Source organism: Pelodiscus sinensis, chromosome 20, assembly GCF_052426305.1.
Source record: "Pelodiscus sinensis isolate ZL-2025 chromosome 20, ASM5242630v1, whole genome shotgun sequence".
NCBI classification, from domain to species: Eukaryota; Metazoa; Chordata; order Testudines; family Trionychidae; genus Pelodiscus; species Pelodiscus sinensis.
Window position 1 is genome coordinate 7,110,831 of NC_143071.1, and position 13,212 is coordinate 7,124,042.

Consider the following 13,212-nt stretch of genomic DNA (forward strand, 5'->3'; position numbering starts at 1 on the left):
CAGCTGTTGTCTTAGAAGACGCTCCATCCTAAAAGCCATCTTTCTTTTGGACCTCATCCTCAGATTCTGGGCATCTTTTTTGTAAGGTGCTCAGCACCTTCAACACTTTTCAGTAGACACTGAGTTTACTAAGCACCTTGCAGGATTGGGCCTGATACAGGATTGCTGATGGGAGGGGGCAACTGCCTCGGGGCCCAGCAATTCAAAAGGACCTGGGGCTCATGGCTGCCTTTGCTGTTTATGCAGCAGCAGCTGCTGCCAGACCCTGGACCCTTTAAATCACTGCTAGAGCCCTGTGTGATGCACTTCTGGCTGCCTGGGGTAGGCACAGCACACTCCAGATGGTATGAGGACTACCTGAGTGAGGCTAGCCCCGCCCCTTCCAGTCCAGCTCCGCCCCTTCCACTCCAACACCACCCCTTCCACAACACAGAGCCAGCCCCCTGCCTTGACTTGCCCAATACAGGTAGATGGTATCACGAGCTTTTGTGGGCACAGCCCACTTCTTCAGATGACCGGAGTTTTGAGTTTAGGATGTGCAGACCCAAAATAAATAAGGGGAAGGGGGAAAAAAGGAAGGGAATGGGAAACAAGGAGCAGAGGGTATGAAAATATCGGATCATAGGATAGCAATTAGATAGGAAGGGTACTAACGCAAGAATCTACTCAGAAAAAGAGCCGTTGGCACCTTGTTTTAGTACATTAGCAAATCCATGAGGTTGGTACAAACAAGGAGTTGGTAACAAATTCCTCAGTCCTTACTTAGACAAACTTTCCATTGAAGTTTTGTCCAAATAAGATCTGCTGCAGGGATTGAATGTTGTTCCAGAATAAAGACAATGGGAGCTGGCTTTCTTGGTATGTGACATCATAATGAAAACCACATTGTTCCTGTTAAAATGCAAGTGTTTGCCTTTTTAATATGCACAGGATGCATGTCAATGAGGGTTGTGACTCCGGGAGCATGATATCCCTGATCAGACAATACATTCCTGAGGCCACGTTCACCGGGAAGAGTGAAAATGAACTGAGTTATGCACTGCCCTTAGAAAATGTGGATAAATTTCCAGGTAATTGTATATTTATGTAATCCAGAATCCACCATGCATGCAACTATTTCTCTTTTTTCGATGAATGTTGAGATAAATTGTATCCGATGCTTAAATTCCACCAGGAATGTAACCTACAGATGTGGAACTACTGCATAAGGATTTTTTTCCCCAGGATTTTAGTCGTTGTATTTATTTAAGATCCAAATATGTGGTCGTCTTCCATTCATGATGAAGTACATTCAGATATTGAACTTGGGGTGTTTTTTTTCTGCCAAAAGCAGGGTGGTGATGAAGGAGACTGAAAGGAGACTGAAGGTAAAACACTGGGTTCAAACATAAACTTTAGTTTCAGTTTAGTTGCTTTAATTTAGATTTTTTTCTTAGAGTCTGCAAAGGGTCAAAATTTAGAGTACATGCTTCTTCATAAGAGTTCTACTATTAAAATATGTGTTTCCAACTGGACTGGAAATTCTGTAAATGTAGTCTTACTCATCGCATTTTGTCATGTTCAGATCCAGCTGTACCCAGCGCCTAAACATGCACAAAAGGTTGAAAGTTGAAAAATAATGGTAGGTTGGTTAAACAAACAAATGATGTGAATGTTAGAAAATAATGAAAATTACCAGATAGTGGGCCCATGAATCAGCTGTCTAAATCTTGCTAGGTTGTTTGTAAACATCCAGGTAGCTAAGAGCCCTAAGAAAGAGGACAGTGAGTTGCTTTCACAGATAATTGCCAAGAATTTATCCCATGCAAAAAAAAGGAGCATGGAAGAATGTTCAAAGGTGTTTGAAATTTTTAAAAGTGGACAATCAACATTGGTACCTGCCAACTTTTTGACGGAGCAAAATTTAACTCTAGCCCAGCCCTGCTCGCTCCATCCCCCCTCCCTCCTTCATTGATTATCCCCCACACTTATGGGGCTGGGAAAGTCTAGGGATGGTCCCTTTTTGACAAGGTGCTCTGGTGAAAACTGGCAACCAAAGCACCTGGTATTTTTAGACTCATGAGCATGTGAGTTCCAATACAAATTCCGTTTTAAACTTTAAAAAAATCGGCAGCATTTTATCCCACACCAAAGACTGATTAAAATAGAGACCTGGAGATTTCTGTAAATTCATAGTTGTAATGGTTTCCCTAGGATTGGAAATCAGGGTTATATTCTGCTTTTAGGTGCACAAGCACATGCCAGGAGTTACCTAGGATTTACATTTGTATAGTAAGAGTACAATTTAGCGCAGACAAATTTTAATTTTCTTATGCCTTCAAGATGCGTGTGTTCCTTCTGTCACACAGATCTGTTCTGCGAGCTAGACAATCACTCTCGCCAGGGGATTGTTAATTATGGTGTTAGCATGACAACCCTGGAAGATGTCTTCCTGAAGCTGGAAGGTGAAGAAACAGTTGATCAAGAAGGTAAAACACTGGGTTCTAACATACAGTTTTCAGCCAGGGAAATTGTTCTTAAAATTAATCTTACATTATTTTTCTGCTAAGCATGAATCATTACCTTTTTGGTCATCTTCAGAGATAAATTGACTAGCTAAAATTGCTTTGAATAGTTAACTATATTTTTTTTAAAACAATTGGAAATCCAAACTTGTTAGAACACAGAAAGAGATCTTTATTTTATTTCTGTCTTGCTATCAAATATTAAGTGGATGATGAGTTCTTGGAAAAGGGCAACAAAAATGGTTAGGGGTATGAACAGCTGTCATATGAGGAGAGACTAATCAGACTTGAACTTTTCAGCTTGGAAAAGGAGAGAGAAAAGGGAAGACTAGACTAAGGAGGAATATGATAGAGGTCTATAAAATCATGACTGTTGTGGAGAAAGTAAATAACACAAAGTAAACAACGTAATATTTGCACAAGTAAATAATATAACTAACACAAGAACTAGGGGTCACCAAATGAAATTAATAGGTAGTGGGTTATAAACAAACAAAAGGAAGTCTTTCTTCACACAATGCACAATCAACCTGTGGAACTCCTTGCCAGAGGATGTTGTGAAGGCCAGGACTTTAACAGGGTTCAAAAAAGAGCTAGATAACTTCATGGAGGATAGGTCTATCAATGGCTATTAGCCAGGATGGGCAGGAATGGTGTCCCTAGTCTCTGTTTATCAGACATTGGGAATGGTCAACAGTGGATGGATCTCTTGATGATTACCTGTTCTATTAATTCCCTCTGGGGGCACCTGGCATTAGCCACTATCTGAAGACAGAACACTGGGGTAGATGAATCTTGGGTCTGATCCAGTATTGCCGTTCTTATGGGCTTAGATATGTGCTTATATAATTATTTCACAAGCTACAACAACAAAGAGGCAGGCATTAAAATTTTAGGAACAGCTGTAACAGAGACTTCATTCTGTAACTTATTTTGCAAAGTCCTCCTGAATTGTCCAGGGAAAAATGTGTGCGAGTGTTCCAATTTTTATTTAAGAATGATAGATGGGAGGAGATTTCTTAAAACACAGAACCTTAAAAGCAGAGACAAAGCAAACATTTTCTACGACACAGAGGCACAACTTTTCAGCTTAATTTGCTCTAGTCTGGTTCTTTGCAGACTCCCTGCTGAGACGCCAGAATACACAGTTCTCTGCAGAGCCCTTGGCCAGCAAACTGAACCAAGAAATCCTTAGAATGTGAAGTGGTAACTTTGGATTCTCACAGAGATTTCAATATACATGGGATGGGAGTGGGGGTTCTGTTTTAAAGTGATTTCTGCTAAGGATGAAATCCCAAACCTGGGATTTTGTTTCAGTTCATAGAACAAAGGCCTGCATCACTCACTGTTTCTTTTTAAACTTCAGAAAATGGATTGATTGTTTTCTGCCTTTCACTCAAGAAAAGTTTATTCTTCTTATACTTCAATGTGTCTACATTGGCCCCTATTCCGTAGTAGGGATGCAAATGTAGCACTTTGGAATAGGCAAATCCGCAGGGGATTTAAATATCCCCCACGGCATTTGCATTAACATGGCTGCCGCTTTTTTCCGGCTTGTAGATAAGCCTGAGAAAAGCGCCAGCCTGGATGCGATCCTCCGGAAAATAAGCTCTTTTCTGGAGGATCTCTTATTCCTACTTGAAAGTGAAGGCCAGGACTTGAAAATAGGAATAAGAGATCCTCCAGAAAAGAGCTTATTTCAATCTAATTTCAAAAGAACACGGTTGCAGTCTAGACGCAGGTGAAGTTTTTTCGAAAAAACCCCTGAGTCTGGACACAGCCTGATTGTTCATTCCTAAGTGGAGCACTTTTCATTTGTCCTTATTGAACTTCATCCTGTTTACCTCAGACCATTTCTCCAATTTGTCCAGATCATTTTGAATTATGACCCTGTCCTCCAAAGCAGAATATATCTGAGGTGTGATGTGTGACTGCTGGAAGGGATTTGCTTCAAGTTGGGGGCTGTCTGTAGGCGAGGGTTGGCCTGTCTCCCAAGGCCTGTGAGAGTGAGGGATCGTGTTCCAACATAGGTTGTAGGTTATCAATGGCGTGCTGGCGGGATTTAAGCTAAATGGGTGATACCATAGTCTGCTTTTCTTACATATAAAAAAAACCTTTCCAAGGGGTTACATTGAACTCTGAACTTTGAAAACTCTTTGTAGATTATGGTGTCTTCAGCGAGGAGCAGGCAGAAGAGGAAAGAGACTCCTTTCCCGCTGATGAAATGGAACAGGGTCTCCTGTCTCTCTCAGACATAGGAAAGGCGACTGTAAGTGGCATCGCCCTCTGGAGACAACAAGTCTGTGCCGTGGCAAGAATTCGCTTTTTAAAGCTAAAGCATGAGTATAAAGCCCTTCGGTCCATGTAAGTGCCAGCATTTCTGACTGGTTTAGGTGACTCTATTCCTAGCACAGCTGTCTGTGCCATGGGCTGGGATGGAAATAATTCACTCACAAAGGTGTTGGTTCCTAAATCCCATGATTTCTCTGAAGGATTTGTGACCTCACACACTGACCTGGCAGTGTTGTGGGAAAGTCCTGCCTTGCCAAAGCTACACCAAATTGTGCATCCCCTTCCCATTATTAATTCACCAGAAGATTTATCTAGCATTGCCGGTCCTTAATTCTATTAATTCTTATTTGCCTTCATTGAAATCCTTGCTCTGGGATGTGGCTGGGAAGATGCGGTTCAGGATGCAGGCTGCACTGGGTCGGGGGAGGAGAGTCTCAGCCCTCTCTCACTGTAGCAGCTTGGGGCTAGGTGAGAAGCGCCTGTCCATGCCTGCTGCTGTTACAGCTGAGGGATAGAAAAAACTCTCTGAAATATATAGTCAATAGCTATTCCTTTCTCCACCCCACCCCCTGCTGGCCCAATAAGGTTATAGCTGTCCCAGTCCTCATCTCTGGCCCCTTGCTGCCCCCCTGTGGAGATTCTGCAGTATCATTCCCTTCAGCCAGACCCCTCCCTTTTCATTTTATAAGAAACAATCGAATTCCATGCACATCCCATTATCCTGGCACAACCAAGCCATGACCTCGCTTTGGTGTCCCTAGCTCTTACCATTCAGGAGGAGTTCTTGAACAGGCTCATGGATGGACAGACACATTTCTAAAATATAAGTAAGATTACCAGGAGTTTCTTGTTCTGCATGAGGTACACAATTCAATGATTGATATTATTATTGACACTGTTGGAAGCCCATGTTCTTTCTTTAGAAAATCATTTTGAAATCTCTTGATGGGAGGGACATCACAATGAAAAAAATCAAATTTTTCATTTTATCTTGGTATTTAAAAGAAAGAAAATGTCTAAAAATATTAATGTTTTTGTTTGTTTTTCATATATTTCCCTTTTCTATTAGTCAGTCACTGCAAGAATGAATTATGTCTGTTTGTTCTTTAGATTTTTTTTACTTTTTTCCTTTGTTTCTTCTAATCTCTCCATTTTCAAAATTTTTCCAGTGTTCCACTGTTTTAAGAAAGCTGTGAAAAGTCAGAATTTAAAACAAGAAAAAAGGAGAAAGAAGACCTAGATATTGATTCTATTGCATGTGATACTAAAAATGAGTGGGGGAGGGGGGGACAAGAAAAAAGGAAAAATCAAAATTTAGACTCTTTTGACTTTCAAAAAAGGAAACTAAATAAAATATTATAATTGTGTGTAGCTATGCCCTAGAAAAGTGGAAAAAATAAACAAAATTTCTCTGGAAAGAAAATTCTTTTCTATTAAGTTCTGTTTTCTAGCAGAAAATCTTATTGTAAAAAAAAATCAACTAATTCCTTGGTTATTACAATTAGATCTCATTAGAAGTGTCCATTGGCTCTCTAACCCTTCTTCTCCCGACCAAGCCAGGAGATCATCTTCCATCTGGTGTCTTCTGAGGATGGAATGGACCACTGGGGATATGCTTTTGTGCCTGGGGTTTGGGGGGGTCACAGGAATTTCAGATTTCTTCCCAACACTCCCTATAGGAGATGGCTGCTTCTAAGGTTCCGATTGCGGCGTATGCTGCTGCTGCTTTAGCAGTGGTGTTGACCTGGCAGTAGATTAGTGTGTTTGTGTTTGGCTGTTATTTTTTGCATACCACCATCATTTTCCTGAGCCATATACGCAATAGAATGGAAATTCTGATTTACAAAAGTTTATAACTCAGCCAAACCCGCATGCAATTTGGTGGGGGTCAAAGAAAAGGCACTTATCTACCCCTAGACTAGAGCTTTTTTCCTACCGAATTTTAAAGGCCTGGCATATGCAATGGAGGTGGGACAGCTTTTTAAAATAAAGTGGCAAGAATCCTGATTTCTTAAAACAAGGTATTAGTCAACCTAAATACGTGGGTTACTACCAGTGCCCCCGAGTAATAAGGCAACTAACAAAACATCTTGTTTCCAAACTCATTTGCGATCTGTTCTTCCATCTAGATTATTGCTGTGTGGATTTTTTATGATACCTATAGCTATCCAGTTTATCATGGTTGGCTTATGGGAGCATTTAAATTCTTGGGAGCTGTCATCTGGTCTGTACTTTTCTCCTGGACAGCAATCTCACAAGGAAGTCACGAGCCTCCTAGTCCTCAACAACACAGGTGAGGGGGGCAAAACGGCGCAGCAAGGTTGGGTTTTTTAGCCTTGCAGGGAAATTTGGCAAAGGGGAAAATCCCCCGGCAGAACAGGTGTCCTACAGGTTGGTCATCACACACAGCTACCTGGAGGTGGTGGGAAGAAGCTTCTGTTGGTGCTAAGGCTGAATGAGAAGCTGAGGTAGGATCTGAAGAAAAGAATGGCATTGTCAGCTCGCCTGGAAGGCTTTTGAGGTTTCATATTGTAATGACTGGATGAGGGCAGGATGTGTGTCTGGGTTACCTGAGAGAAAGATGTTGCAAGCAGGCCAACCCTACTGCAACAGAAATGAGCATTCAGAAATTCAGCTTAGAAAAGAGGAGACTAAGGGGAGATATTATAGAGGCCTATGGAATCATGACTGGTATGGAAAAAGTGAACAAGGAAAAGTTATTTACTAATTCCCATAATGAAAGAACTAGAGATCACCAAATGAAATTCATAGGCAGTGGGTTTAAAACAAACCAAAGGAAGTTTGTCTTCATTCAGCACACAGTCAACCTGTGGAACTCCTTGCCAGAGGATGCAGGGAAGGCAAGAACTTTAAAAGGCTTTAAAAAAGAGCTAGATAGATTCATGGAGGTTAGGTCCATCGATGGGTATTAGCCAGGATGGGTAGGAATGGTGTTCCTAGCCTCTGTTTGTCTGGAGGTGGGTGACAGGAGAGGGATTACCTGTTGTGATCCCTCCCTCTGGGGCATCTAGTGTTGGCCACTGTTGGCAGACAGGAATACTGGGTTAGATGGACTTTTGGTCTGACCCACTATGGCCGTTTTTATGAGGAAATCATGAGCCAGATCTCAAAAATTTATAAAACTAACCTAAAAATCATGGGGGTTTTTTTTGCTTAAAATATTATTAAATTATTTGCCTTTCAGGTCCATTGCTTAATCTTTCTAAGTTCTTCATGGCAAATGTGAGGGCTAGATTTTTTTTTTTTTTAAAATTAAAGCTGAGTTGTTTACGCAGCCTGATTCTGGAGGCTGAGGCTAAAATAGCTACCAATATTGTGCAAGTAGCAATACAATTGTGAGAGGCGGCCGCCCATCTATTACAGTGTTTGAAGATATAACGAGCCCCTGAATGAGAGAGGACAGGGCTGGTGACCCACATTGCCGGGCCCTGAGTAGGGGGATCATATTTCCCTTTGTGCAATACAGGACACCAAGGGGGACCAGCACTTGGGGCTCTAGTGGAAAGTGGGGGGAAGCTGCTGATGCTCGGGCTTCAGCCCTGTGAGGGGCAGGGGGGAGAGGCGGGGATGAGCTGCGGGTGCTCAGGGCTTCTGCCCCAGGGATGGGGAGGGGAGCCACCACTGCTCAGGGCTTCATCCCCATAGTTATGGGGGGGGGGAAGAAGGGGGAAGCTGCCAGGATTCAGGGCTTCAGCCATGCAGGGGCGGGGGAGGATCCTCTAGCGCTCAGGGCTTCCATGGCTGAAGCACCGAGTGCCAGCAGCTCTCCGCCCATAGCATGCGGGGGAGGGAGGGGGGGAATGGGAGCCGCTGGTGCTTGGGGCTTTAGCGTCTGAAGCCCTGAACAGCTCCTCCCCCAGCCCTGTGCAGGGGAAATATGGGACAATCTGCCAGGAGGAGGCTTTAAATAGGGGACCGTCCTGGTAAAAATGGGACGGATGGTCACCCTAGCCCTGGGCAATATGCGGGGGAGGACTCAGCCCCGAGTTCCCAGAAGGAGCAGGCCTCAGGCAGAAGAGGTGGGGCGAAGGGCAGCCTGCCCTCAGCGCAGCCCAAACCACACCACCCGAGGCTGTGGTGGGCTCAGGACGTCGGCTGCCTCTGTGGTTTTGAATTGCCGGGACGAGGGCAACAGCCCCCAGTGCCCCTCCCAAACAGGAGCAGAAAAATTGTAATAAAATCAGTCCCGTTGAGTTCATACACCATTTGTGTAACCATTCACGGCCCATTTTTCATAATCGACACCACATTTTGGTGTCCCGAATTGACTCAATACTCCGCTGATTCTTTGCACATTTAATTAGTCGACTGACCTGATTCTCTTTTATTTCCGCTTTTTTTACTACTTGTATTACTTTCTGCTGCCTTGCTATCATGCCTATGATACTTCTCTTTTACTACCTTGTCTATGTGTTCCCCCCCCCCAACACCTTCTCTCCCATCAGTGCTTTATTTCTTCCTTCCCACTTCCTTACTTTCATTGCCACGGTGCTCACAAGCCCCCACTTTGTCTCAAACTCCCGGTGCCCCTTGGCTCCTTCCCCTCACAGCATAAGCACACTTTCCTCAGCCCACAAAACAACTATCTGTCTGTGGATCCTTCCTTTCCAGCTGCCATCCCATTTCATTCCTGCCCTCCATCCAAGGCACAGTCCACAGTTCATGCATTGACTCCTCCTCTAATTTATACCCCTTCCAATCTGTTTCTTCTCCCTCCTGCTCCACTTGGGCGCCTATTCAGCTTTCCCTTGACAAATCTCAGGGTTTCTTTTCCTCTCTCAGGGCTGACAATGGGCAGCAGGTGGGGACTTGGCCAAAGACCCTAGGAGAATTTTTATTGTTCAATAAGCTTCAAGACTTGTGATTTCTCTGCTGTTGCCTCCATACCAGGTTCAAGCATTCAGGACTTCGTCCACTCTCTGGAGACTCAGAACATAATGTTGGAAATAGCAACAGGGAAAAATATCACTAAGAGGCTAATACATAATGGGGCTATACAAGTATCCTGGGAGAACCAGGTAGCGTGTCTCTTTTTTCCTTTAATAATAATAATGTGTGGATTGTGTGTCAATGAATAAGCACCTGATGAATTAAGAACAACAAGTGGCCCATTTGCATATGCTATTTTTTATATTTGCATAAGTCATTTGCGTATGTTCTTGCTCAAGAAAGTGCAATGTAGACGTAGCCTTCGAGTTTTTGTTTTCTCTTGCTTTTGATCAGAGCTACAGATTTACCGTTATGTGCAGCATAGAAACAATCAACTGCTTTCCAGTGCTTGTGAACATCATTAGCAATGCACTGCTGTGCACCCACAATTCCACTGCACACATTCGAATCTGGAATCATCCATTTTTTAATGTAAGTGGCTTCACGTCGTTGGCAGAAATGCATGGGAAAGAGGTTTCAAAGGGCTCGATATATGATCAAGGTTTTCTTTTAGTAGAAAGTGGTTTTGTTTTACCTTTTGATATGTATGGGTATATCTAGACTACATGGCTCTGTCGACGGAGCCATTTAGATGAGTTTACTAGACATAGGAAAATGTCTAGTAAATGTCTTCATTTACATAAAAATGGCCGCCGTACTGTGCCGATCAGCTGTTTGGCGGCACAGTGGGGCAGTCTGGACATGCCACGGTCAACAAAGGAAGCCTTTGTCGACCACTCCGGTACGCCTCGTGAAATGGAGTATTTCACGGTATGCCTCGTCGACGGAGCCATGTAGTCTAGACATACCCTATTGGTCCAAATTCATTACTAGTATAAACACTGGGCCTGTGTGTACCAGTGGCAACTTTGGCTAATAACTTTTTGCTGTAAATAAGCTAACCAACAAATTCTGCACCATAGCCAGTGAATAAGAACCTTTGGAGGCTCATTGGCCCTTCCTTGTCAAGTGTTATGTTCCACTTCCCTTCTGGCAGTCTCCCTTAATCATTGGGCCTCTGGTGTTGGATAAGTTAGGGGCAGGAAGAGGAGTATGGGACAGAAGAGGCTATGGAAGGGGGCATGAGTACATGGAGGACCCCTGGTAGCCTGTTGTTTCAGACATCCACCTGGGAGGTTGGTGAGCCAAGCTTAAATCCCTGTCCAACATCAGGCAGAAGGGGGAAATCAAATCAACTTTCCCATATCTCAAAGGAGTGCCACAATCACTGTACAAAAAGTGACTCCTTCTCATGTTCCTTCTCCAAGATTGTGTGATTCTAGACGTTTAAAAATGCCTGGGTGGGAGGGAAAAAAACCCATGCCAAGTGGAATGAAATGTGTCCTTCAACCTAAAACCAATTTGTTCGAAGTGTTTCCAAATTTTCAGATTTGATTTGAACCGAACCAATTTTATTTCCAAATATTGCTGAACTGCCAGCAAACAAACAAGAAAATCCCAAAGCTGTTTGCTCTGCTTGAGTTGTGATACCTAAACTAATACAATGCAAATGTTTTCTTCAGATTTATTGTTCCTTTTTTTTTCACCCACAGAGTCATCGTCCAGGAATGTGGAATTATTTTATTATGATCTATCTAATGACCGCGGTATTTTTAGTTCCTGGTTTCCCACCTCACTTAGCAATGAACAGCATACAAGATTATAAGGTAAAATAACTGGATTTTGGCAGACATTATGTCAGTGGAGGGAGAGAAACCAAAATACTGAAAGGTTTGGAAATGGACTATGATGAGAAACACCTCAAAGACCAAGACATGTTCAATCTAGAGAAATGAAGCAGAGAGCAGAGGCAGAGTGATAGCTATGCAGGGTTAATAAAAGAGAGATTAGATATGTCAAATTGCAATAAGAAGAAGAATTGGGGCAATGGAGTGAGTTTCAAATAAATGTTTTGGAACTGCCTTCAGAGAGAATAATCAGGGCTAGAAAAGACAGCATCTGATTAGTCAGGGATGATTTGTGGATAGCGAAATCCACCTTGACTCATTGCAGGTGGATGGGCTAGATAACTGGCTTTGGGATTGTCCAGGAAACATGACCTCTGAGAGAAGATTGAAAGAATTGGTTGTGTTTAGTCTCAAAAAGAAAAGATTGAGAGGGGACATGATAACAACTTTCAAGTATCTAAAAGTGTGTTACAAAGAGGAGGGAGATTTAATTATTCTCCTTAACCTCTGATGGTAGGACAAGAAGCAATGGGCTTAAATTACAAGAAGGGGAGTTTAGGTTGGACGTTAGGAAAAAAGCCATCGGGGCGGTTAAGTGTAATGCCAACAGGTAGAACCAAATGTGGGACATCTGGAGCTTAGTGCATGAGCTAGAAGCCAGCTGGCTATTAGCTAAGGTTATAGATCAAACTCATTATTTTCTCTGTAAGTGTTCTTGGTGTCACTAGATGGGATAGTGCACCACACCTAGAAGGTGTGTGGGTTACATAATCAGTGGAATAAATCACCTAGGGAGATTGTGGAATCTCCACTATTACAGATATTTAAGAGCAAGTTAGACAAACACCTGTCAGAGATCGTCTAGATGATGCTTGGTCCTGCCATGAGTGCAGGGGCCTGGACCTGATGACTTCTCAAGATCCCTTCCATTATTCTATTATTCTATTTGCTCCATATGAGAGTCATCCCTGGATTTGCTGGAATGAAGGTCCATGCTCCTATCAAGACTCTTTGTTCGGGATCTACCTTGTTAACATTTTTAGGCACTGGATAATGAAGAATAAAAACCAAAGCCTGGTAATCCAGGGTCCACCACTCAGTCATTTCCACTGCCATCGGGACAAGAAGCAAGGAGACAGTGAAAAGAAGCAGCTAACGAAGGAAAGAAGAAACAAACGGGGTGAGAGTGACAGCAACGGGTAAACTGAAGGTGGACACTGAAGAGAAGAAGAAAAAGAGGGTCAATAGCTAGAGAGAATGAGAAAGAGGAAAGGCCTAAGATAACTGAAAATACAGAGAGAGAAGAAATGGAGATTTGTTTGCACCTTTATTTCCCTAAACCAATTCTGACCATGAAGCTAACTATTTGGAAGGGCTGTCATTGTTCCTAAAAATGATAATAAGGCCTCTCTTTTTCCTTTCCTTTCCTAGCTAAAAGCTCGTTCCCTGTTGCGGATCTCCGGGCTCTTCCCTTCAGCCTACTGGTGTGGGCAGGCTCTGGTGGACATCCCCCTCTACTTGGTTCTCCTCTGCACCATCTTTGGAATTATCTCAACATTGAGTTCCAGAAATTGGATGGCTGCCAGTGGAGTTTTTGCCCTGGTAAATCGGGTTATTTTAGATCACGGAAAAATAATTCACCTGAGAAAGCAAGAGAGGCAGAAGATTTACCTCACTCTGTCCCCCGGGGAGGGGAGCGATCAAACCAGTCAACTCCTGGCTTCTGGGAGATCTTTTTTTGGGGGGGGGGAGGGGCACTAAGCCACTGAAAAATCAGT

The 13,212-nt window shown here is 43.1% G+C and overlaps 1 protein-coding gene across 5 annotated transcripts in view; it reads left to right on the forward strand.

Annotated features, from left to right (window-relative positions):
- The window catches only part of LOC102461494 (ABC-type organic anion transporter ABCA8), an 81,949-nt gene that overhangs the window by 44,867 nt on the left and 23,870 nt on the right, over nucleotides 1–13,212 (forward strand). For all 5 annotated transcript variants that reach the window (XM_089771869.1, XM_089771867.1, XM_089771868.1 and 2 more), the window contains 8 exons: nucleotides 931–1,070; nucleotides 2,349–2,468; nucleotides 4,667–4,868; nucleotides 6,926–7,089; nucleotides 9,708–9,835; nucleotides 10,041–10,178; nucleotides 11,300–11,413; nucleotides 12,866–13,036. In XM_089771869.1, the coding sequence (XP_089627995.1) occupies nucleotides 931–1,070; nucleotides 2,349–2,468; nucleotides 4,667–4,868; nucleotides 6,926–7,089; nucleotides 9,708–9,835; nucleotides 10,041–10,178; nucleotides 11,300–11,413; nucleotides 12,866–13,036 (1,177 nt within the window). The remainder of the gene's footprint in view (nucleotides 1–930; nucleotides 1,071–2,348; nucleotides 2,469–4,666; nucleotides 4,869–6,925; nucleotides 7,090–9,707; nucleotides 9,836–10,040; nucleotides 10,179–11,299; nucleotides 11,414–12,865; nucleotides 13,037–13,212) is intronic.